At 47.4% G+C, this 25,000-nt stretch overlaps 2 protein-coding genes across 2 annotated transcripts in view; one reads left to right on the forward strand and one right to left on the reverse strand.

The window, feature by feature from the left end:
- gpr27 (G protein-coupled receptor 27) overlaps positions 1-25,000 on the reverse strand; it is a gene marked incomplete at both ends in the record, with an annotated part of 228,038 nt that overhangs the window by 183,852 nt on the left and 19,186 nt on the right. The window lies entirely within an intron of this gene.
- The window catches only part of foxp1b (forkhead box P1b), a gene marked incomplete at its 5' end in the record, with an annotated part of 91,536 nt that overhangs the window by 51,829 nt on the left and 14,707 nt on the right, over positions 1-25,000 (forward strand). The window contains 7 exon segments of the mRNA XM_083660961.1: positions 4-300; positions 389-1,003; positions 2,722-2,872; positions 9,942-10,143; positions 16,656-16,784; positions 21,783-21,870; positions 23,242-23,325. Of these exon segments, the coding sequence (XP_083517087.1) occupies positions 4-300; positions 389-1,003; positions 2,722-2,872; positions 9,942-10,143; positions 16,656-16,784; positions 21,783-21,870; positions 23,242-23,325 (1,566 nt within the window).

Raw genomic sequence — 25,000 nt, forward strand, 5'->3', positions numbered from 1 at the left:
AAGAGTCTGGGTGTGGAGCAGAGGAAGAGTCTGGGTGTGGAGCAGAGGAAGAGTCTGGGTGTGGAGCAGAGGAAGAGTCTGGGTGGTGTGGGGCAGAGGAAGAGTCTGGGTGGTGTGGGACAGAGGAAGAGTCTGGGTGTGGAGCAGAGGAAGAGTCTGGGTGGTGTGGGGCAGAGGAAGAGTCTGGGTGGTGTGGGACAGAGGAAGAGTCTGGGTGGTGTGGGGCAGAGGAAGAGTCTGGGTGGTGTGGGACAGAGGAAGAGTCTGGGTGGTGTGGGGCAGAGGAAGAGTCTGGGTGGTGTGGGACAGAGGAAGAGTCTGGGTGGTGTGGGGCAGAGGAAGAGTCTGGGTGGTGTGGGACAGGAAGAGTCTGGGTGGTGTGGGGCAGAGGAAGAGTCTGGGTGGTGTGGGACAGAGGAAGAGTCTGGGTGGTGTGGGGCAGAGGAAGAGTCTGGGTGGTGTGGGTCAGAGGAAGAGTCTGGGTGGTGTGGGTCAGAGGAAGAGTCTGGGTGGTGTGGGACAGAGGAAGAGTCTGGGTGTGGGGCAGAGCAGAGGAAGAGTCTGGGTGGTGTGGGGCAGAGGAAGAGTCTGGGTGGTGTGGGACAGAGGAAGAGTCTGGGTGGTGTGGGGCAGAGGAAGAGTCTGGGTGGTGTGGGGCAGAGGAAGAGTCTGGGTGGTGTGGGACAGGAAGAGTCTGGGTGGTGTGGGACAGAGGAAGAGTCTGGGTGGTGTGGGGCAGAGGAAGAGTCTGGGTGTGGGACAGAGGAAGAGTCTGGGTGTGGGGCAGAGGAAGAGTCTGGGTGTGGGACAGAGGAAGAGTCTGGGTGTGGGACAGAGGAAGAGTCTGGGTGTGGGACAGATGAAGAGTCTGGGTGGTGTGGGACAGAGGAAGAGTCTGGGTGGTGTGGGACAGAGGAAGAGTCTGGGTGGTGTGGGACAGAGGAAGAGTCTGCGTGGTGTGGAGCAGAGGAGTCTGGGTGTGGGGGAGAGGAAGAGTCTGGGTGTGGGACAGAGAAGAACCAGTGGACCCTTTTGACAAGCCGAGCGGGGGGGGCGTGGGCGCAGGGAGAGAGGGGAGGGTGGAGGAGTTTTATCTGGCTGTTTCAGTGGTCTCTGACCTGACGGCCGCGTCGCACCGAGACCTTTTTTGTATGCACTCAATTGTGAGAAGTAAACAAAGTGGTGTATCCTGTGTTTGGTAACAGGGCGCGGTGCTTTAATGCCCCCTCCACCCACCCCTCCACCCACCCCTCCACCCGCCTGACAACTGGCCTTGTGTGCTCATAGTCAGGCCTGGCATCCTGTACCCTCTCAGGCCTGCTTATGTTATCTGCTCCTCCTTATCTGTCACTAAGTACACACAACAAGGTAAGCCCCGCCCCTCTGGATCTTTATCTCAGCTTGTTGTTCAGTCGAGCTGGCCGAGGGTCTGTCCAGAGAGAGGGTCTGTCCAGAGAGACGGTCTGTCCAGAGAGAGGGTCTGTCCAGAGAGACGGTCTGTCCAGAGAGAGGGTCTGTCCAGAGAGAGGGTCTGTCCAGAGAGAGGGTCTGTCCAGAGAGAGGGTCTGTCCAGAGAGAGGGGTCTGTCCAGAGAGAGGGTCAGAAGTCATCTCTCTCCTCTCCACCTCCTGTTATCTAACTAACATCTCTGGGGTTGTTCTGATTCAGAGGAGATATTAGATAATTTCCTCCTATGTATTGTTCTGACTCTCTCTGACTTTCTCTCCTGTCTGTTCTCAGCTCTCCTCTCCCTTCCTCCATCGCTTTTTCATCACGTTTCACTTCACCCAGAGCCAAACTCTCAAATGCCGGTCAAGCCCAAAAAGATGCCCGCTTATCCCCCCTTATGTGACAGAACAGCTCTATTCCTCTAGTCAATCCAGACTAGAGTATGTGATTTAGCACAGCGTGCTGCGCTGGTTGGGGGAAGAGTGTATCCCTGAGCTCGGCGCCATGCCTGGGAGAGTTGTGAGAGTGGCTGGGGTGGTTATTAAGCACTTTGATTTAGTCACACGTTGTTTGCTGAATTATGAATGGCTGTAATTAAATTCCTGTGGCTCTTATTATGAATGATTAACTATGTTGTTTCATTGTTTGTCATTTGCCTCCCGACTCCTCGTTAATTAAGAGAGAGAGAGAGAGAGAGATGTATACTCTACCTGTCTTAAGTGTGCCTAGACAAACCCGCACTAACGGCACAATGTGGGGAAATTGCATTGTACTGTTTGGTGTGCGTTTGCTTGAGTAGTACATTAACTGCTCTTTCCTTTCTTTTTTCCATGTGTAAACACGTGTCGATAGAGTACAGTACGTTTTAAAATTTACATTCTTAACTATGAGTTCACACAGCAGTTCATTGAGTTCAGATGTATACGTTGTTTGAACTTGAATTTGCATGTTCTTTTTTGTTTTCTGTTTTTTTTGCAGGCTTACATGAATCCATATTGTGCAAACCTGTATGTCAACTTTACGTGTTTGCGCTGGCTCCTATGCTACCCAGTACTGTATATGTTTGCTGACGGTGTGCCTCTCCCACTCTGTCTGTCTGTCTCTCTGTGTGTGTGTGTGTGTGTGTGTGTGTGTGTGTGTGTGTGTGTGTGTGTGTGTGTGTGTGTGTGTGTGTGTGTGTGTGTGTGTGTATGTATGTATGTATGTATGTATGTATGTATGTATGTATATGTATGTGTGTGTGCATGTGCGTGTGTGCGTACACTCCCCCAGCAGCAGGTGTCGGCGCAGCAGTTGGCCTTCCAGCAGCAGCTCCTGCAGGTCCAGCAGCTCCAGCAGCAGCACCTGCTCAACCTCCAGAGACAGGGGCTGCTCACCATACAGCCCGGCCAGCCAGGCATTCCCCTGCACTCCCTCACTCAGGGTCAGTACCAGCTAACGTTAGCACTCTGCTATACTATATACTGCCCCTGCACTCCCTCACTCAGGGTCAGTACCAGCTAACGTTAGCACTCTGCTATACTATACTCTACTGCCCCTGCACTCCCTCACTCAGGGTCAGTACCAGCTAACGTTAGCACTCTGCTATACTATACTGCCCCTGCACTCCCTCACTCAGGGTCAGTACCAGCTAACGTTAGCACTCTGCTATACTCTACTGCCCCTGCACTCCCTCACTCAGGGTCAGTACCAGCTAACGTTAGCGCTCTGCTATACTATACTGCCCCTGCACTCCCTCACTCAGGGTCAGTACCAGCTAACGTTAGCACTCTGCTATACTCTACTGCCCCTGCACTGCCTCACTCAGGGTCAGTACCAGCTAACGTTAGCACACTGCTATACTATACTGCCCCTGCACTCCCTCACTCAGGGTCAGTACCAGCTAACGTTAGCACTCTGCTATACTATACTGCCCCTGCACTCCCTCACTCAGGGTCAGTACCAGCTAACGTTAGCACTCTGCTATACTATACTGCCCCTGCACTCCCTCACTCAGGGTCAGTACCAGCTAACGTTAGCACTCTGCTATACTATACTGCCCCTGCACTCCCTCACTCAGGGTCAGTACCAGCTAACGTTAGCACTCTGCTATACTCTACTGCCCCTGCACTCCCTCACTCAGGGTCAGTAGCTAACGTTAGCACTCTGCTATACTATACTGCCACTGCACTCCCTCACTTAGGGTCAGTACCAGCTAACGTTAGCACTCTGCTATACTATACTCTACTGCCCCTGCACTCCCTCACTCAGGGTCAGTAGCTAACGTTAGCACTCTGCTATACTATACTCTACTGCCCCTGCACTCCCTCACTCAGGGTCAGTAGCTAACGTTAGCACTCTGCTATACTCTACTGCCCCTGCACTCCCTCACTCAGGGTCAGTAGCTAACGTTAGCACTCTGCTATACTATACTCTACTGCCCCTGCACTCCCTCATTCAGGGTCAGTAGCTAACGTTAGCACTCTGCTATACTATACTGCCCCTGAATTAATGGATTGTTAAACTTCATTATTTAACTGACAAGAAGTTAACACAATAGAGAATGTACATGTAGAAGAATGACTCTCTATCTACAATACAAATAGTCACTGAAATCTCAACTAATTTTCAAATGTGGGTCTGTCATTGAATGTCATTAAATTATGGGTCCTTGGCATGAAGTTGTCAAACCTCCAACAGTGCATCTACTGTAGGGATGAACCCATACATCTCTGTAACCTCCAATCCAATTGTTCAATTGCAACTTCAATTTATGCCAAGTTACAATTCCACCCACTACTTTTACTGAACATTAGACTGGAGGTAATAAGACAAAAATGTTGCGAGACACGGTTAGACTGATATATCTGTTTAGCGATATATCGGGCCACTATCTGACTTTTATTAAAAATCATACGTTGGCCAGTCAGTGTTGTCTATATGGAGGTTTGATGTATCTCTGCTGTGCTCTGTCCCTGCACTCGCTAAATACTGCATGCCAGATTCACTGTTTCACTGTCTACTGTCTCTGTTTGCTGTGCTACCTGTGCTGTACTTGCACAGCGACTCTACCTGTACAAATTTGCTCCAAGTGAACAATGCAGCACTACTGTATGCTGCCTAACCACACACGTAGTCACACACTGACTCAGGGTTTACACATTTACAGCTGCTCATCTACCCAAGGCCTCGCTCTCCCGTTCCCCCATTCACTAACATTCACTAAGGAGCCGCATACTCCATCGTCCACCTGTTTGGTGACAGTAGAAATGAAATGTACAGGTGTGCAGAAGGGGAAGTGTGATGTCTTGTCCATGTGTTCTCTGTACCTACTGTACGGGATGTTTGATTAGCATCCTGGTGGCTATCCCTTTAGCCTGGAGGAAGACTGCCCCTATTGTTCCTCAACTCCCAGTGAACCTGTCATTGTGAAACCTGCTGTTAGGTGATAGTGGAGTCAATACTTGTTTGGCCAGGAAGTTTATTTCTTTATTTATTCTTTAATATTTTCTTAAGGAGCGGTTCGCGCCGTGACAAAGACGCCTTCATCGAGGTTTTGGAACATGACATTGACTATTCATTCCCAGCGAAGACAAACAGTTTTGAAATAACAAGATAAGGGCTATAAAAGGGGAGGGCATGGGGGGGGTGCTTAGGTACTGGGCAAACACAAACAGGGTTTGTACAGTGGTGTTATTGTTTGGACTGGGTATGGAATCAGTCATCCGCTTAGCAGACGATTGCCATAGGCGCAGGCGTGGAGGGCTGCTGTGTTGTGAGTGTGCTTTGCTCAATTGCCCTATGTCAGAGATGTCTGGCAAACAGGCACACGCCCTTTGAGTAAAGCATTACACCAGATATGGCGCGGTACTGTACTTTCACGGGATTTCACAACGGTCCATCCTGTTTATACTAGTGTCATCATCAAATACCTAAGGTATCTCACCTACGCTCTTAGAAACAGATGTTTCGAGTTTAGTTTGCGTTTTGTATTTTATTATTTCACTATTTTTCATAAGGCAGTGGAGGAGGCGGAGGGTCATTTCTCTTGGACGCTGTTTGTATCAACATCAAAAGGAGGAACTGAAATCTCACCACACAAGATTGGTTGGTTTCAGTTTGTTTCATCCAGTCAAACCTGGTTAGTCTGCCCTTGGAATCCATTGATGTGAATGCTGCGTCTCGGACAGCTGTTAAAACACTTAGGCTCCGGGCCCCCAGTTTCTCTTCCCATTCTACACATTTTCTGCTTGACTGTTTGAAGTTATTGATGACCTTTCTGTTTTCCACATCGCTAAACTCTTTCATGCACCAGCGGGCCAGGCCTATAGAGCTCAGATCTAATCTACAATATCCAGCTAGTAGTTAGCACTGCAACGGAAATGATGAGTTCAACTGCTCTGTTTGGGCCCTGGTGATTTGCATTCACACTCGGGGGGGGGGGGGGGGGGGGGGGCGTTGAATTGGCGTGACTTTTAACTGATGCTATTTATTTATTTCATTTCAAAATGTAGATATCAACAGAATTGTTTGAAAAGGCCACTGCTGTCACATGAAACGCACCGTTGGCTTTTCTCATGTAGTGAGACATTTAATTTACTAACAAGTTTTGCAAATATTAGCTCATTGTAACACGGATAATAATAAAACAAGGATGTCTGCAATGTGTACTTCCAAAGTGTTTGACGACCACAACGCAGTTTACACTGCAGTTCATCTGGCTTCAGTCTCCTGCTTAGTTGAATTGTCTCCCGAGACAGATTACAGGCATTCTTATTCCAAATAGGTGGACTGAGGAATCACATTGAATTAGCTCTACAAAAACGTGATCGAAGTAATTAAGTATAAACGTGTAGATAGCCGTTTTGAGCGAACGGAACAATTGCTCACTCACGTTCTCTGGAGTTTAATTTGTTTCTCTCGCGGTAAATTCTTTTGACATTAATGTTCAAAGTCTTGGAAGCGGCCAGACCGTATCTGTTATAAATTGCAACAATGTGTTTGGGGAGGATATAACTCTCATAAATATAAATGTGATCCAACCCCCCCCCCCCCACACACACACACACACACACACACACACACACACACACACACACACACACACACACACACACACAGAAAGCCTCTCCTCTTGACCCGATCAGTGCGTCAGTGAGACAATGGCGTAACATCGCTCAGGTGCTGCGTCCGCGTGTCACGGCGCTCGGCGACTACCTCTCCGCGCATCCCGATTGGCTCAAGTGTAGCCTGTGGCCCCGACGCCCTCCCGCAGGTCGCTCTGTAAGAGAGTGAGTTTTTGTGGCCGCACAACATCAGTTAAGCTGTCTGGGAGCGGCCAGTGGGATAGTGACAAGACAAATTTGTCTGTAATATGAAAGCAAAGAATGTGGCGAGCCATGAAGTGCTGGCAGTGTAGCAGCGCATGGGGGACAGCAGCGTCTGACCTGTCAGTGATTGATATGTCCAGCAGTGGGCTACTGGTACACTAATAGTTCCTGCAGTACGAGGAGGACAGGACATATTTCAGGCCTAAGGGGTGCATATCAGCGGGCCAGTGATTACGCCAACATAAACAGGGGTGCCGTAGAGGTCCCAGCCTGACGGAACAATAAACTAATAGCCGTGTCACTGTCCCCCCATGGCACCGGCTCTGCGCGTGAGGAGTAACAGCCCACTTTAAAGAGCCAGGAGCACCGGGGGCCATTTTTTATTCGCCGGGATGATGGCCTGCAACTGATGTCATTATGAGCCTTAAATCAACTTTCTGCTTGCTTGAACATGGTCACCTGGGTACAGGGGGACAAGGACGGGAAAAGGTTGAAGAGCTCGGCCTGTCTCGGTGCCAGAGCTACCTGCAGAGGTAAAATTGAGTTGAGAGGCCGGTGATCAATCAAGTGTCCCAACAACATACATTTTTTAAAGTGCAAGTCCGTGTTTCCCAGTCGTAACGAGTGGAACAGTTGTGTTGAAAAATGGAAAGAGGAAAGATAAACCAATCTGGCATTTTAAAGGATGGACAAACAGACGGCCCCCCCAAAAAGGGATTTGGAGATCAATGTCATGGTGTCTTCCACAGTAATCAGATGGGGACCTCGCCAGGAGAAGCTCAATGCAGTTGGCCCAAAACACCGAACCTAATACCCTTGGAGACGTTTGCGTAAATGATATTTTATTGTCATTTATGTGGAATCATGAGCCATAGCTGTTGCTACAGTTTGAAGGGGTCCAATGAGGTTAGGGTTAGATGGGAGCAGCGCATAGAGACGGAGCCATAAAAGCAGGGAGTAGATCCAGGAGGAGACAGCTTGGTCCCACTCCGTTACCCCTCTCATCAGAGCAGGCTATGCGCTGCGGTTTCATCTGAGTAAACAGTGGTGCCCGGGGTCACCAGGACTGCTGGGTAATTGAGCCAGTGTGGGCCGCCCTGTCAAGCACATCGGCTAAAAATACATCGTCCACTGTCACCGGGCACCAAGTGGGGGGAAAATGATTGTTCCCGCTGTCGGAGCGCAGGACACTCGCATCACCAGTGACCTTCCCTTTCCAAAACCAGCCATCACAGAAGAAGAGAGGGGGGGGGGGGGGGGGAACTTTAACTCCAAGGATTCCAAAACAACAATGAGATCTGTTAATATCATGCAGCTGGAAAGCAACAAGCAGTGGATTAGCATTAGCATGCTTTAACGCCGGGCGCAACGCTGAGCATGTTGAGCCCGTCATGGATGTGCACTTGGATTAGGCCACATCAAGGCATGGCAGAGCATGAGGGAGAATACAGGCAGGCGCGTGGAAACACCGGGATGAGGGAAAGACGCTCCTTGGAACGTGGAAAGGTTATTGATTTGTCCTGCAATCATTTCCTGCTCTTTGATATGCAAACCATCCAGTGTGAACGTACAGCCGTCCTATCACACTCATTTCACACTTCTCAGCCCCTGCGTCTCTCTGGAGTCCTTCGCCTCATTAGGCCAATGTTCTCCATTACCAGCGTAATTAAAATCTTTAGGAGCTTATCAAATTAAAAATATTTTTGCTGATCGTATTGAGATCTTCACCTCACAGTTATTTTCCACAACAGGAATAAATTAAGACTAAGCATTTTGCACACAATGTATTACAATCTGGTGCTTGAAAGGAGCACTTCTGGTATCTATAGAGCTGGTGATTAGAAATGCGGGGGGGGGGGGGGGGGGAGAAATCCGGAGAATATAAACCCAAGGAGATAAGCATGTGCAAATCATCTTTCATTTGCCAGCGCTCATTTTGAGAATGGATTTAATTAATTGTAATGTTAAACGAGTGGTCTTTCCCATTGCTCTGTGGTTTAATTCACCACATATCCAAGGGCTTCTTTCACCATGCTTAAAACATGCAGCTTATTTAAGCTCAGATCTGAATGCCCCCATACAAATCCCACACACATCCCGCTATTGGATCTTTCAAAATGCTATTAAAAATATGGGGGTTACCCAAATGCACGATGTTTTGACTGACAATACAAATAGCCACAGAAGCTGCTGTGCGCCTATACGCCGCCGATGCCGGGTCTTATTTTACATATCAGCTTTAGCCTCATTTGTGTCAAATGAAAGCAGAGTTGTGCCGCGCGCGCTAACAGACACGCTAACAGACACGCTAACAGACACGCTATAGACGGACACATACACACATATATACATTGTGTGCAAACAAAGGCTCAGTTCTCCCAGACACGGATAGTGGGGTGCACAAACACGGCATTATCTTTCCCTCAACCCAATCTGGCCCTGGGTGTGGGGATGGCTGTCACTCAGAGGCTCAGAGAAAACACACGCGCGCGCTCCGTATAGATGGATTTCCAGAGCAGCGCGCCGCGCGGGGGGGAAAAATGTCTTCTGTCTTCAAGGGATTTTTTTCTTCTTCTACAGAAGGGCTGTGAGCTGCAGCAGTGTGCTTGACTTGTTAAATGAGCTTTAAGTCTTCTGTGTCAATTGGAGGCGGTGCACAGCTTTAAGTATTTTGCACATTAATGCGCTTTTGAGAATATTACCCCAGGGTCCTGTTTCTCAAGGAGGCAGCCAGCCAGCAGGGGGGGGGGGGGGGGGGGGGGGCTGATCTGTAGCATTTGCTATTGTAAACTTTTTGTTGTGTGCCCCCCCCCCCCCCCCCCCCCCCACGTCTCTGTTGTTGTTGCTGCGAGAAAATGATGGTGATTATTCAGATTTCATGCCTTGTCTGGATGTTAATTATTTACCGTGGGGCCATGAAACGTGCGTGAACGCCACAGATTTGTGTGTACAAACACGCTTCAGATCACAGGGAAAAAGGGGAGGGGAGAAGGAGGCGCGGGGGGAGGGAGGGAGGGAGGGAGGGAGGGAGGAGACACGAGCTCTCAGTGCATTACCCTGTGTAGTGTGCAATATCTTCTAATTAATACTCGGCTTTGTTTACAGACGCTTTGATTTAATTAAGTGACGAGGAGACTTGGATTAGCCGTTAATTGATTTCATTATCCAATTTGTTTGTTGCAGGCATGATTCCGGCCGATCTGCAGCAACTGTGGAAGGAGGTGGTGACGAACGCTCACGTGAAGGAGGAGCACAACAGCAGCAGCAACAACAACAACGGCCACCGGGGGCTCGACCTGTCCTCCCCGGCACCGCCAAAGAACCCACTCCTCAACCAGCACGCCTCCTCCAACGGCCAGTACATGAGTCATCACAAGAGAGAAGGGTGAGGGCCCCCCTCTGCCCACCACTCTTTTGTTGTTTTTTGTCTAATCCCCAGAACACACACACACAGACACACACATACAGACACACACACACACACACACACACACACACACACACACACACACACACACACAAATGCACGCATATGCTCCACATCTTTCACAATAAGAGCATGGGTCAGCGAAGGCACACGAGTTCACAATGAGCACAGCTAATGCCTTTATAGAAAGCCGACGTCTCGCCATCGCAGAGTGCCCACCGGGCCTCAGGCAGTGAATTCCTCATTCATTTTTCCATTGACAATCCTCATAAAAAGGAGAGTCTTACTTGGACAAACCAACGATTCAGTGATATTCAGAATCACGAATGAGCATAGAATTTCGTTTTCATTTCACTCGGTTTTGTTTTGAGTTTTTCGTTTCAGTTTTTGGTCTGAGATTCTGACTATAGCTGAATCACTTCCAAGTAAAATTATTTTCATAAGGATTGTACGAAACGTCAATGGGAAAATGAATGAGGAGTGAAATCGCTTAGGCCCCATGCCAAACCCGGAAGAGGGCGTGACTTGCGGTAAGCACGTTATACAGCAATGGTTTTTCAAAGCGGCGTACTTTCTCTTTATGCAACTTCCAACTGGTAGTTTTTAGACACTTCACTGTCATCTTCATCCATAGCAAACCGGAGACCTATGCGCCATCTACAAGTATTCCTATTTAAAATAGCAATTTCTCACTGGGCCTCAGTTGACGGACACGTCCCCATAGGCTTCTGCCCACAGATGAATATTAATTTATAGTTTGTAAGTACTATTTTCATTAAGGCCGACACAGGCACTTTTCCTGTGTGCTTGGATCCAGCTGGGAAATTTGCAGAAATACCTGGGAGGGATTTGGAGCAGAGATTGCAGCAAAGAAAATGGAATCTTCGTGCTATTAATGGGGGGGGGGGGGGGTCAGGGGTGGTATTGTGTCAGTTGCACATAGGAAACTGCAGCTGTGACTTAAAGCTGCGTTTTCCTCAAAAGCAGTCAGATTAGCGATGTCTTTACAGCGACGGAAAACCACACATCCTGTACACTTCACGTCCCCTTCAGACTGGGGACATTGTTGACGTGTTAAAAAACACCCTTAAATCATCGCCTGTCATTTCAGTAAAACAACTTTTGAACGCTACAAGAATAACAGTTAGAAAACTATTATAAGACCGCAAAAAAACATATCCTTTACATACCCACCATCGGGTGGTGTTGCTACGTGCCGGTTCATTGCTAAATGAAAGAGTATGGCATCTGCCATTTCAAATGCAGGCTAAGTCACCTATGATAGACTTTTACTAAACGTTCTGAAAGATTTATAGATCTTCTACGTGCTCTCTGAGGCGCGTCTGTTTCTTTAAGGAAGGAATTAATTTGGCATCTTACACATTTACTTGTTTTCTTGCACCGAGCGACGCCTGATCTTTTGAACTGCGAGTGAGGAGCCTCCAGGCGCCATGAGCTCACTGCATAACATCTGACTTGTGTTTCAGTGATCAAAACCTACGTGTCGTTATGAAAGCAATGCCGATGAAGACACGTTTAGCGCACTAAACCAACAGGCCTAGGGGAGGTGAGGAGGGGTTCACACACACACTGCTAGACGGGGGACAAACAAGCTAGCAAACTGACACCGAAGAGAAACACTATATGATTCATTGATGCTCAGATGCAAATTCAAAGCAGTCGTGTCGTCGGCGTGTTTGTCTTTTAGTCACCACAGAACAAACATGAGACATGTCAGTGGGATACAGAACATTGCGATGCAATTCAAGTCTTCTTTCAGTGGTTCAAGTGGTGTCTCTGTGATCATGGCTCTTCTAAGCAGTCCTATTTCCCCACTTCTCATTCACTTGCGACTGTTGGATTCTCAGTACATGTGCGAGTCTTTCCACGTCAAATATCTCCTCAACAGTGACTCAGAGAGGAGGCTCCTCTTTGCACTAGTTCCCTGGGTGATTGCCTTCTTAGTCGCCGCTAACAACAAGACTTTGACCAGATATCGGTCTTTCCGTTGAACATTATTGTTCTTGTCAGCTTGCCTCGACATCACACCTCACATGTCTTAGGTCATTCATAGCCCAATATTGCTTTCAACTCTACCCATACAGTGTCATCGGTTTACAGGAGACACGGCTATATTACCCGTGAAAGAAATGCGTGTCGGCTTATCCTCTGCTGTGTTTTAACGTTATCTTCCCAACACAGACACACACATACAGTTGCACACATGCACATACTGGGTCACACACATATATATATATATATATAGTATATAAATTGGGAGAGCGTTGGTCCTCTCACAGTTGACAGTATCCAGAGGCTTGCAGTGCTCCATCCAGCGCCCGGCTGACAGTCTGGACGCCATGTGGCTAAAGACTAATCACAGAGGAGGACGCTGACACGGTCACTCCATCACGCGTCGTCGCCAGCGTGCAAAACGAGGTGAGCATCAATCGTGGGGAAGAAGATACAACAAGTCCCAACTGAGAAGCTCCGTGAGACGTCGGAGAAGACGTAACGCAAAGAGCCGGCAGCCCCTCCACCTCGCTCTCACTGTCAGAGATGAAAGAAGATGTCAACAGCACTTTAACAATCTGGCCCTGAATACTCACCCAGTATCTTAGATCTGTCAGGGAACCAAGCAGGTGATTCTCAAACTCTCTCTCTCTCTCTCTCTCTCTCTCTGCACTAGGCAGGCACGGATTACCCAAATTTCAAACACGCAATTACTACAAAACCAATGACTGACACAAAGTGAGCACAAAACATGTCCTTCTTAAACACTGGATGATGCTCATTTAGATTCACACAAGCAATAATCCTTCCTTGTGTTAATTTGGGCACACTTTTAAATCGCAAAACTATCAAGAGCGCTACTCCTCTTTTGATGATGCAGACTCAATTCCAATCAGAATCCACGGGAAGAGAAATGAAATAATATTAAGCGTGATTATTCCACGGGCAGGCTGTGAGAAAAAGGGCTGTATTATAATCCAGGGATTTGAATAATCAGGTTGGAGATAATGGGCTATGGGCCGGCCCGGGCGTAAATAGAGAGCATCCACTCATCCTCCCAGTGCTGAACTTAATGAACTTTTAATTGATGCGGTTTTGCAAGTCCTTTTGTCATGCAACAGAAACAAGCCTCTCTGCTGATGGGCCTGTTTTCCCGACTGGCTTCAGATTGGTTTACAGCAGGCCCTAAGTACCATGTAGTTAGTTTCATGTGTCATATAAATCTGCCCAGGCACAGCGACGCCTGCAACTAAAACCTTAAGTGCATCCACAGGCATCACTCGCCGGAGCTTTGCACTTCCGTCTTAAGGAAGGAGGAGAAATTCAATCACTGCCGGCTTGACACACCGAAGACGAGGCACGTGTGCCTCCTGCTTTTAGCTGTCTCACAGAACACTTTGGCAGGGCCAGGCTGCACGGGCTTTCTGTTTGTCTGCACCACAACCAGCCTGATACCACCCAGTCAGTCAGTCAGTCAGCCCAGTGAGTGTAGCTCCCCGACCCGGGTCTCTGGGACGCACGGAGAGCCACCTATACCGAGATACACCGGACGAGCCGGCTCGTCCTTATTGGATGATTTGCTTATTTAAATGAAATGTTTCCGATCTGTATCTGACATCAATTCCCAACGCGCCGGCTGCATCAGCCTGGTGGAGAGAGAGCGCGAGTGCGCCGCAGCAGCAGCAGCAGCACCAGCGTCCTCACAAAGCGCTTGGCCCACTTTACTTCCCGGCAACCATCAGTAACCACAGCTCAGGGACTGTAAGGCAGCAATCTGTTAAGGAGATAAATAATCAGATTTGGCACGACACGCCCCTCTCCTCACGACACGCCCCTCTCCCTCACGACACGCCCCTCTCCCTCACGACACGCCCCTCTCCCTCACGACACGCCCCTCTCCTCACGACACGCCCCTCTCCCTCACGACACGCCCCTCTCCCTCGCCTTTCATTTGTCTTACAGCAGGAAAATGATAATGAAATCATTTAGGGCAAAGTGTTGAGTGACAGAGGGAAGGAAGGGAGAGAGTCCAGGCCCGGAGAGGTAAAAGGGGCCCACAGGGGAATTATAGGCCGACATCAATACCTACAGTGAGGGAGTGTGTTGTGACTGGATTCACACACGATGGCCAGACTCTGACCTAGAGTCTCCCCTCTCTCTCTCTCCCGATAGATTCAGCCCATCAGTACATCATGACTTGTTTATGACCCAAAGCATCTCCTCAAAAGAAGTGAAGTAGAATACAACTGGCTGCCAGCTGTCGAAAGCACACCTCTTCTCTGCACTTCCTCCTCTCTGTGTGCACAGGTAAACATGGTGCGACACCTGGAAGGTGTGAAGACGCGTTGTGTCCGGGTCTAGAGGCACTCGAATGTTCCTTCTTCTCCAAACGAAGCCAAAGACACGTTGCTGTTTACAAGATCAGTGGAGTGTTCTTCTCCCAGGGCTGCCTGACAATAACAACATCCTCACAGAGCTGTCGTGAGGTGGCTGCAACGCAACGCGGGGAACTCTAGAGCCGTTTTTCTTCTCCACCCCCCCCTAGTGCTGAATGAGTTCACCAACAGGAGAAAGCCCACGAATGCTCTGCTCTTCTCCTATTACACTAATGTAGCTCATTTGGTGTAAATTCTGTCATTTACGACTGTTTAGCCATCCAGCGTTTCAAAGGGCTCTTGTGCCGCCAGCCCTTCACAATGCTTTGTGCTCAGCCAGTCCCGGCGCAGCACTCCACATTTCAATATCTTATTAATACAGAATTATAACCAACAAGGAAAAAATATCTCTTTAAATTAAACACCAGCGCTACCTTCAGCAGGCCACACATTCCCTTGTTAAAAACTCATTATAATAGGTCTTCTGCCATCTATTTATTAGCTGTATCAAAACAGAGGTCTTAATGTGAATGCATAATTCATAATTGAATTTAAAAAATCTGACTTTTGAAAGAGGGGGTGAAAAACCGCTAACCACATTCATGAATGCTTGACTGCTTCCTAATTGCAATGCAATTATCACATGTTATGAACAATGTGAACTCCTAAGCAAGTAATTATAACACAAGGAAACCTGTGACGACCCTTAAAATTTCCGACTTGAGGTACAGCTTTACTAACATTGATACAAATGAGATTTTAATCTGAACATCAGCCTATTTAATCCTGCAAAATTGGCACACTATGATTAGATTCATTCTCCCTTTTTCCTTCCTCCTTCCCCTTTTTTTTTCTTTTTTACTGCAATTTTAATTCATGGCAGATGGATGCACCCGATTGGCTGAACAATGCAAGATTCTTTTTTCTTTCTTTTTTTTACCGCTGTCTCAGAAGTGTCCTTAAGGAGTAGTAGCTATTGCCCCTTATTGAATATCCATATGAGACCATAGTGGTTGCTGTGATTCCCTCATGGCACCACAACAGGGTTTGGGGTATAATGAATCTCTCCTGTCCGGCCCGTCTTCAAGCTCTTGGAGAAGGGTCCATTACATAAGCAGGGCTCAGACTGGAGGAGCAGCAGCGGCAGCAGCAGCAGCAGCAGCAGCGGTGATGTGCTCAGGAGCCACCAGAAGCACAGGTGGTAGCGATATAGGCCAGTCCCCCAGGCTCTTGTAGCTGAAAGTTGTGTGTCTTGTATAGTGCCTGTGTCCATATGGCTGCCTGTCTCGCTCTCTTAGCAGACACTGCCTGCACACACAGGCCCCCGCTCGCTCAGCGCCGGGTTGTGGTTTTTCTGCGCTTCCACGCCTCTCGCCATATGGAAGATGTTGTGAAGTTTGTTTTTCAGGGACGTTCCCCCCGCTATTTAGACTGATTGTGAGGAGCCATACGCTCCCCATAGATGTATGCATGTCAGCCCCTGGCGATGTGGATTGGTGGGTAGATAAATTGCTACCAGGCGGGGATGTTTACCGTTTGCGCGCAGTGTGAAGGTGGCTGATGTGTTTGGGGCTTTCATACTGTGGTGGTAGCAAACTTCTCCAGGTGGGTTCTGGGACACGACGCTGTGGGCAGAGCGGGGGAACAGCAGCGAGCGAGGGAGCCCCCTAGCAGTCTCGGATCAAAGTGAATTGCAACATGGCTCAGTGGTGCTAAATAATTACATGTTGATTTGGTTCTGCTCACACAAGGGGGCCGCCACACCAAAAGTCCCCTCTCCTAAGAGTAGAGCAAGCAGAGATCACAGTTACGCTGATCCCACCACGCCACCTCAAAGTTCAGAGGTCAACTTCAAGTCAACGTTTTCCTGTCGAGACGTCACATGGTACACAGAGGGAGGTATGAGTCAGTGTTCAGCCACCAGCTTAACACCAGCCACCATCGTCCTCGACCCCTAGCCAGGCCATGTGGCCAGAGGCCTGTGAGAGGTCAACAGTGAAATGTCTGTGTACCACTATTTGGTCAATGTAAACTAGTATTTATTAATGAGTGTGTCTGTCCCTGTGTCTCTCTGTGTTTCAGATCCACGCTAGAAGAGTCTTCTCATCACCACCACCACAGTCACCCTCACAGTCACCCTCTCTACGGCCACGGGGTCTGCAAGTGGCCCGGGTGTGAGGCGGTGTTTGACGACTTCCTCTCATTCCTCAAGTAAGTGGAAAGGAGTGCAGAGCTCTGCTTCTATCTGTGTTGGCGTGTCCTCAGTCACCTCGGCTCCGTTACACCTAGCGCCCCCCCCCCTCGGCGTCTTGGAGGCACTACAGGTGCAGCCGGTTGTTACTTCCTGGGTGTGGGTGTTAGTTCCTGGGTGTGGGTGTTAGTTCCTGGGTGTGGGTGTTAGTTCCTGGGTGTGGGTGTTAGTTCCTGGGTGTGGGTGTTACTTCCTGGGTGTGGGTGTTAGTTCCTGGGTGTGTGGGTGTTAGTTCCTGGGTGTGGGTGTTAGTTCCTGGGTGTGTGGGTGTTAGTTCCTGGGTGTGGGTGTTAGTTCCTGGGTGTGGGTGTTAGTTCCTGGGTGTGGGTGTTAGTTCCTGGGTGTGTGGGTGTTAGTTCCTGGGTGTGGGTGTTAGTTCCTGGGTGTGTGGGTGTTAGTTCCTGGGTGTGGGTGTTAGTTCCTGGGTGTGTGGGTGTTAGTTCCTGGGTGTGGGTGTTAGTTCCTGGGTGTGTGGGTGTTAGTTCCTGGGTGTGGGTGTTAGTTCCTGGGTGTGGGTGTTAGTTCCTGGGTGTGGGTGCCCGGCTGGCCCTCTCCCCACGAGGGTGCTGCTGAGGCGGGGTCTCCTTCTGAGAACAGCGGGGGCCCCTGATTCCTGTGATAAGTGCTGTTCCCATGGCGACGGGGGCGGTTTTTCCCAAACAAACAGCGGGAGGATGTTTATCTGTGGCAGCCCACACTCAGGGCGCCCGGCATGTTTGCCCTTGTCACTGGACAGGGGGATCGCTTGTGTGTGTCTTTGCCTGCCTGGCTCAGCTCTTTCTGTCTTTCTCCCACTGCTCTGTTTGTCTTTGGCCCTCGTCTCTCAGGCCTCGTCTCTCTCTCTCTTCTTCCTTGTTCTCTCTCTCTCTCGTTTGATTGTGGAGCCACACACCAGCTCCGTGTTTTGCATACTAAAGTAATGTAACTGTGTTATTAGGCTTCTGAGAACTAACCAAGGCAGCGTCACTTTACTGTGCAGCATGTTCCTGTGACTCTGGACTGTGTGCAGCCAGGTTGAGCCTGTCCAGCCCGGTCCGGTCTGGTCCGGTCCAGGCTTTGTTTAGCTGTGTGTGAGTCCCTGTCTGAGCCAGAGCCCTCCTTTGCTAATCAACCCTGTGTGCAGTGCGCTCGAGGTAATCCAACACATAACAGCGCCATGGTTACGGAGAGGATGAAAACATCTGCGTTGTGGCAGCAGATCAATGGCTCACTGTCACCCCGGATTAGTCGCACTTTCAACAAGATATGACACAATTCCATTCTCGTAAAACAAGCACTCAGCCAACAGCGCGTCTCCTCGCGGACGCGGCAGACAGAGGTGTTGTGCAGCAGCGCCGGTTGTGCCGCACACTCAGCCCAAAGGCTGGACTCTCTTCATCAACATTTTGAATCTTCTACATCCCCATCCTATACAGAAATCCACTTTGAGATCAGTTAGACTTTGAAAAGTGGGTAACACTGGATTGTAAAGAGGCTGTGACCGAATGGCCTACAATTTCTAGGCGAGACCAGAAGAATGCAGTTTTGAATTGTTTTGAGCAAACAGGACCCCCGGCCCCCCGCAGTCTGAAAAACACACACAACACATTTCAGCTTTGGGAGTGCCCCCTTCAATCCATCGCTATTTATTGTATTCTGACATTGCCTCGCCCTTTTGTTTATAGAAGAGAGGGGAATTAAATTGTGTGCGCCCGGTAAAGCTGGGCCTTAAAAAGTCTCTAAGTGCACTCTGCCATGTTTTTACAAGTGTTTTTATCATGGCAACATCTTGTTTACTTTAGTTGCCTGCCTAAACTGCTTTGGAACATGTTAAGAAAACATTTGGGGAGAGTCTCCACAAAGCTGCCTTTGTTGAACAGCGGGCGAGAGTGCGAGCAGCTCACCAAGGTGTTAACTCTCAAACCCTTAAGCACTTCCACATGAAGCCCCGCGACTGATACTCTGGGCCTCCAGAAGGAATCACAAATAAAAACAAAGAATAAATCAGCCATTATACGTCTTTCTTTTTTTCCAAGTCTCCTAAGGTAGAAAGGTTTGGAAAATGAAGGTGAAGAGAAGTGTGTGTGTGTGTGTGTGTGTGTGTGTGTGTGTGTGTGTGTGTGTGTGGAACACAGTGTACCACAGAGAGAGAAAGGTGAGGAGGACGCTAACGTCAACCAGATTTCAGCCGCACATGCCAACAGTAACAAGTAACACGGGACTGAAATGTTGTTTTAAACCGCGCGCATATTTATTCTATCTTTTAAAGAAAACATGACATACCTACATGCACTATCTTGATAAATACAAAGCTCCAAATCCCTGTTCCTGTTTTCCATTCGGCGCGGAGCCGAGCCGAGCGGGGTGGGTGGGGCTCGTTCATAGCACAGCCTGGTGTTTTTATGAGGTCAAGAGACCCCTCTCTTCAGTGTCCACTCAGAGGTCAGAGGTCAGAGCCAGTGAAACCCTGCAGTGCCCTCTAGTGCTGCTGCAGCCGCAAAAAGTCCACTAGCCAGTCAATTCAATATCCAGTGAATGTCAAAGAAATAGTGTTGTGAGGTATATAGACCATTTTATTTTACAAGCAATACATAAATAAATGTACATAAATAAATGCAAACAATGAATTCCGGTTAGGAATGAATGCATGCGTGTAAAATATATATATTTTTTAATTCTTAAAAAAAGAGGAAGGAATAAATAAATAAATTAAATCCACACACAAAAATTTACTGTCAAAAATAATTGTAAATATGCATCAGAAATGTATAATGCATTTTTAAGCCTAGTTGATACAGAAAATGACATCTGTGTGCAATTTAAAATGAGGACAATTCCAGCCAACACTGAGCAAGATAAATCTTCCATAGGGACAGTGTTAAGCTCTTGGTCCAGTCTATATAATTAAAAACTGTAAAGAGAGAAAAGACACACACACAAGGCACTCTAACTGATACGTAAAAAGCCGACTGTTTAAGGAATGTCTGTTGAACTTGTTTTATTGTGGCAATTTGCATTAGGGACTGTCATCCTGCCAGAGAGCTTTTAACAGCGCCTTTCATTTGAAGTCCAGAACGTGACACATGCCAACGTTCATAGTCTCTCTCCATGTCAATTCCCCATATCCCCATATCCCCTGCTCCCGTGTCCAGACGCTCCTCTCAACACTGCATTAGGGCCATTTGAATATTTCATTTCCTATTAATTATGCACTGTGACTCTCATGTCATTAGAAGAAGTAAAGTGGACTGTAACAAAGGATGAAAAGAAGCAGGGCACATGGCTCCTATGAACAGAGGAATTCCGAAGCTCCTCACGTAGGCCAGCCTTCATTGAAAATGCACTCTGTGCCAGTTAAATTGAAGTTGAAACGTCTTTACCTATTATTTTCTTCTTTGAAATTTAGTGAGATGTCCTGAGATGTTTACCAGTTTCATTCTCCTACCTACTTAATTAAATGGGCATTTATTTGATTCGAGCAAATGGACAGCCAAGAGTGGACGGAATTGATTTCAGCAAGGGGTTATTGCCCACGCTTTCTTTAAATATGCCCTTTTAATTCTTTTTTTCTTCTTCTTTTTTTGGCCGAAAATAATTAACTTCAAGTGCTGAATGTATATCACAGGCATTTTGAAAAATGTATTATCAAAACACAATAGGCGGACCCACAGGGGGGGAAAAAGACCACGTTTCCCATAAAGATTTAAATCATCCACCTCAAGGTTGAAAATACCCAGCTGAACAGAAACCTTCACATTTCGAGCGGAGCACTATCAATTTTGCATCCCCTCCTCACATGTGTCTGTTTTGCGGGTGTATGGGTGGTTTGTTAATGCACAAATGTGTTGTCTGTACATAACGCACTGGCCTCAGATTTATTGGGCCATCATATTGCCAGCGCTGCCAGCGTGGCGGGTCCGGGTTGACGGTGGCCACCGTTGATTTGCAGTAAATGACAGAAAAAGTGCATTTGAGAAGGCAGGCACGTCGCTCGCTCGCACACCATTCTTCCATCTGCCGGCACCACTGTGTGCACACACAGGCGTGCCTGGTGACAGTGACCTACATGGTCACCGAAGATGTGATATAATTTATGATATATATAATATATTGGATCCATTAGCGAGCATAATGAAGTAGTGAAATGAAAGGGTATTTGTGAAATCAGTTCAAACATCCTGCTCGGATTATGATTAAATGATTAATGAAATGCCCCTGCATAAGCATTTTCAAACAGTAATTCATGCAGAGGCTGATAAAATTCCTCCAATCATATTTCCTTCACTCGTGAACCTTATCTCCACCATTTTATATAAATCACGGGGAAAAAACCCTGTCTGCCGCCCGGCGAGCTACTTATTTAGATTAGTTATAAACGTACAGGAAAAGAGAACATCTTTGCCGTATAAAATAATCACGCATAATTATATCCATAATTCAAGTTTGTGACAGATTCCATCTCCTCTTTTCTGTTGTCGTCCGCCTTTCGTTCTGGCTTCGTTTGAGTTCTCTTAATCTTGATGACATAATTAACAGGGGGGGGGGACACACAATAAGGCAAAACGACCATGCAAAAAGCAAGGTGCATTGAGAAGAGATGCTATTAGGGCCCTGGTGCATAATTTAGCAAAGGAAGTCCAACCTGGAATTCTTCAATCATTCCTCTTATCTATGAAGTCAAGTTGGAGCAGACATGACCGTCATGAAATATGAATGTCATTCTTCCCTGTTAAAAGAGGTGTTTCTCCACAGGCTCGCAAGATAATTACTAATCCTTGTCTTTGCAACTTTTATGTTTAAGCTCTGCCTACTATTTACTCAAATATTATATTATTATGATATTATGATTCTTTCTCTTAGAGGGCTCAGTTTTGCTCTTAAAATAATCAATATTACCAGATCGCGTCATTAAGACTTCTCTGTGACTTCTTAAACGCCACAAACTCACACCATCTTTTTGTGTGTTTTTGTTTTTCCAGGCATCTTAACAATGAGCACGCCCTGGATGACAGGAGCACGGCCCAGTGTCGGGTGCAGATGCAGGTCGTACAACAGCTGGAGCTGCAGGTATTGTCCCAACTGTTTGTTTTGGCCCAAACATTTGTGTCATCTCCTCCTGACACTTCCTCAGTGTCTGCTGCTGCACCCCACCCTGTCCATCTGATATCAGCCATGGGGTCAGTCGTGCAGAGGGGGGGGTAGTAGAATGAAATTATTTTGTACATTTGCGAGTAACCAGTCATTAAAAATGTGTTATGTATGCATGACAGCCAGGCAAAAGATATATGAAGGGCCCGGGGGCTAAGTAGAGAAGATAATTACATTTTGAATTTTACTGGGTTTTAAAGTTATTTATGACTTTTAACTGTTTGGCACCAACAATAAAACACTTGGTGAAATGCCTCGGCAGCACAGCGTGGATGGGCACGCTCAATGTCGAGGGGGGGTTCATTGAATGGAAAAGTTCCCCCTAGCCCCACTGCAGGAAACTGGGATGTTGGTAATCACTGGTTTTAATGCAGTGTCCTCTACGAGTGGTCTTTTCTGTGAGGGAGAAGGACAAAAATATGCATATGTACATTAAGTATGCACTTATGGAAAAAGACATGGTTCAGTGTCAATCCATTAGTGGGGGTTTGTAATGGCCAGTGAAGTGTGTGTGTGTGTGTGTGTGTGTGTGTGTGTGTGTGTGTGTGGGGGGGGGGGGGGGGGGGGGGGGTATGTTGAAATAAGGTTACACTTCTTTATTAAGTATGAAAGGCTGAAATGAAACAAACCATCCCATTAAGTGGTATTTGTATTTATTAGTGCCCGCCACAGTTGCTAAGCAGATCTAGCGGAGACCTTTAACTTACTGCAGATTTGAGACAATATCCACTTACAGTACACATATTAGCCACATAATAGCCAACTAATGTGCGATTGATGATGATTACAAAACAATCCTGCTTTGCAGAATGTTAACCTTCAACAACGCAGGTTATTATGAGTTCAGTTGCTTCAACATTACAGCACAGCACAACCGACGGGCCTGTTATTTCCGCTCCGGCTGTGCATCATCTAGAGGGAAGGAGGCGCGAAGCTTTATCAGACACACACGCTTCCTCTGCATGGAGCCTATCACCATAATAGAAGCTGGCAGCTAAGACAGCACCGACTTTTCGACAGGTACAGAGGGGATCGAGCGGGTGCTTACTGGCAATGAGACGCAGTGTAGTTTAACCTTGAGTCGGAGACGCTAACTGTTCAGATCGTCTGGAGCAGCGGTAGAGCAGCTGACAATCGGACAATTTGGACCACATTACCGGTAGATGTTCCACGGAGCAAAAACCGATTTGTCGAAACGCATTAAGAACAAACTGTGCCTTCTATGCAAAAATAGAGAAATAGATTTATTTCCCCACGAAAGATGTAATGCCTTCTCCTTCCTCATTACAGCTAGCGAAAGACAAAGAGCGTCTGCAAGCGATGATGACGCACCTCCATGTCAAGTCGACGGAGCCCAAAGCCACACCACAGCCGGTGAGCAGCCCCGCCCCCCCGCCCCGCCCCCCCTCCTCCTTTTGTTTGTCTTAATTGGCACACATGTATTCATTAATCCATTCCTCCATCTCCTTATTTATCTGCTAAACAAAAACAGCTGTTCTCTTGAGGGAGGCTGTAAATATTGTTTGGACCACATCTGCTGACATCCCAGATTCAATTTGCTTTCTGTGATGAACTGGATGCACACTCTGTAACAGCCTCAGTGAACTGCTGCCTGTTTGGGCAGACAGAAAAATGAGAAACCACAGGGAAAAAATTGCAATAATAATAACAATAAATAATAGATTTCTTTTTTTGTTTTGTTCTGGCGCTTTCCAAAGCAAAGTTACAAAGTGCATCACAGGTACCGTAGGAAAATAAATATTCATTGAAAAACAAACTTATGCTGCTAATGACTTCATGCTAATGAATATAAATATAACAATAATGTTTGGGGGGGAAATGCTAAAATGGAAAAAGAAAAGTAATATTTACAGCAATGGGACACAATTAGCACAACATAAACAATTACATAAAAGCAAGTCTGTAAAAGAAGCGGTTTAGAGAAAGATACTGATATTGCTAACTTGATTTTGTCAAGCAGGTCAATTCCGATTTTGATATAGATTTTTGTGCTGGCTGACAGGATCTCAGTCTGTGTTCATATCATCGACATATTTAATATAGCTCAGTGGTTCATATACAGTAGGGTTCAAAGGTCAATGTTATAGTCAGGAGCTACACTCAGCCATTCCATTCAAATCAGCCATACTGTAGAAGCTAAACTTGGGTGATGGGATAACTTTCCTCAGGTCAGGCATTCATACAAAAACGACTTTTTGCCTACGTGTCATGCCATTTTAAAATTACATATTCAAATTTATCAAAAGGGGGGGGGGGGGGGGGGGTCCTGATGGTATATTTTTACTTGGCAGAGAAATAAACGAAGGTCATTTTCAATTTGAAATCTCGAGCCTAAAGTATTAATCTTGAGTACATATTCCAGTAGTTCACTAGTGAATTTGGAGTCAATGTAACAGCACATCAATCTGTTATCTTCTCGCCACATTCCAAGGATCATGCTTATCACTCTTAATATATGTCATGCCATAAAGCATGCTGCTTAATCCTTATCCTATAGGGGTAAGCGCTTAACATATGGCATTTAACTATCTGTGCTATTTTGTCATGTTTAAGAAGGGGCCCCAACGCCATATATCAGTCGCTATGACAGTTCATTCGGACAGCCAAATGTGCAAACATCATTTCACTGGGGGTGGGGGGGTGGGGGGGCAGCCCTCTTTCTCTCTCTCTCTCTCTCTCTCTCTCTCTCTCTCTCTCTCTCTCTCTCTCTCTCAGCAGCACGTAGTTGAGTCTGGATCATGTATTTGCAGTCAGAGAGGTGGTTATTGACGTGCGGAGGCTGTTTGTGCGCTCGGCGGCGCGGGGCAGCCAGTCAACATAAAGCGCCTGGAGATGTGCGGCGACAATAGGCTGTCTGTGGGAGCCGTGCCTCTGTCACACAGGCTGATGGTGCAGATTAGAGGGCTCTGACACGGGGACATTTGTATATGAAAAGTGGTCGGGGCCGCAGATAGCATCTTGAGTTCCCTACCTCTCCTCTCTCCTCTCTCCTCCGGGGCCGGTGAGAACGGCTGTGTCAGAGGCTCGG

The sequence above is a fragment of the Poromitra crassiceps genome (assembly GCF_964638095.1).
Source record: "Poromitra crassiceps genome assembly, chromosome: 25".
Taxonomy (NCBI): domain Eukaryota; kingdom Metazoa; phylum Chordata; class Actinopteri; order Beryciformes; family Melamphaidae; genus Poromitra; species Poromitra crassiceps.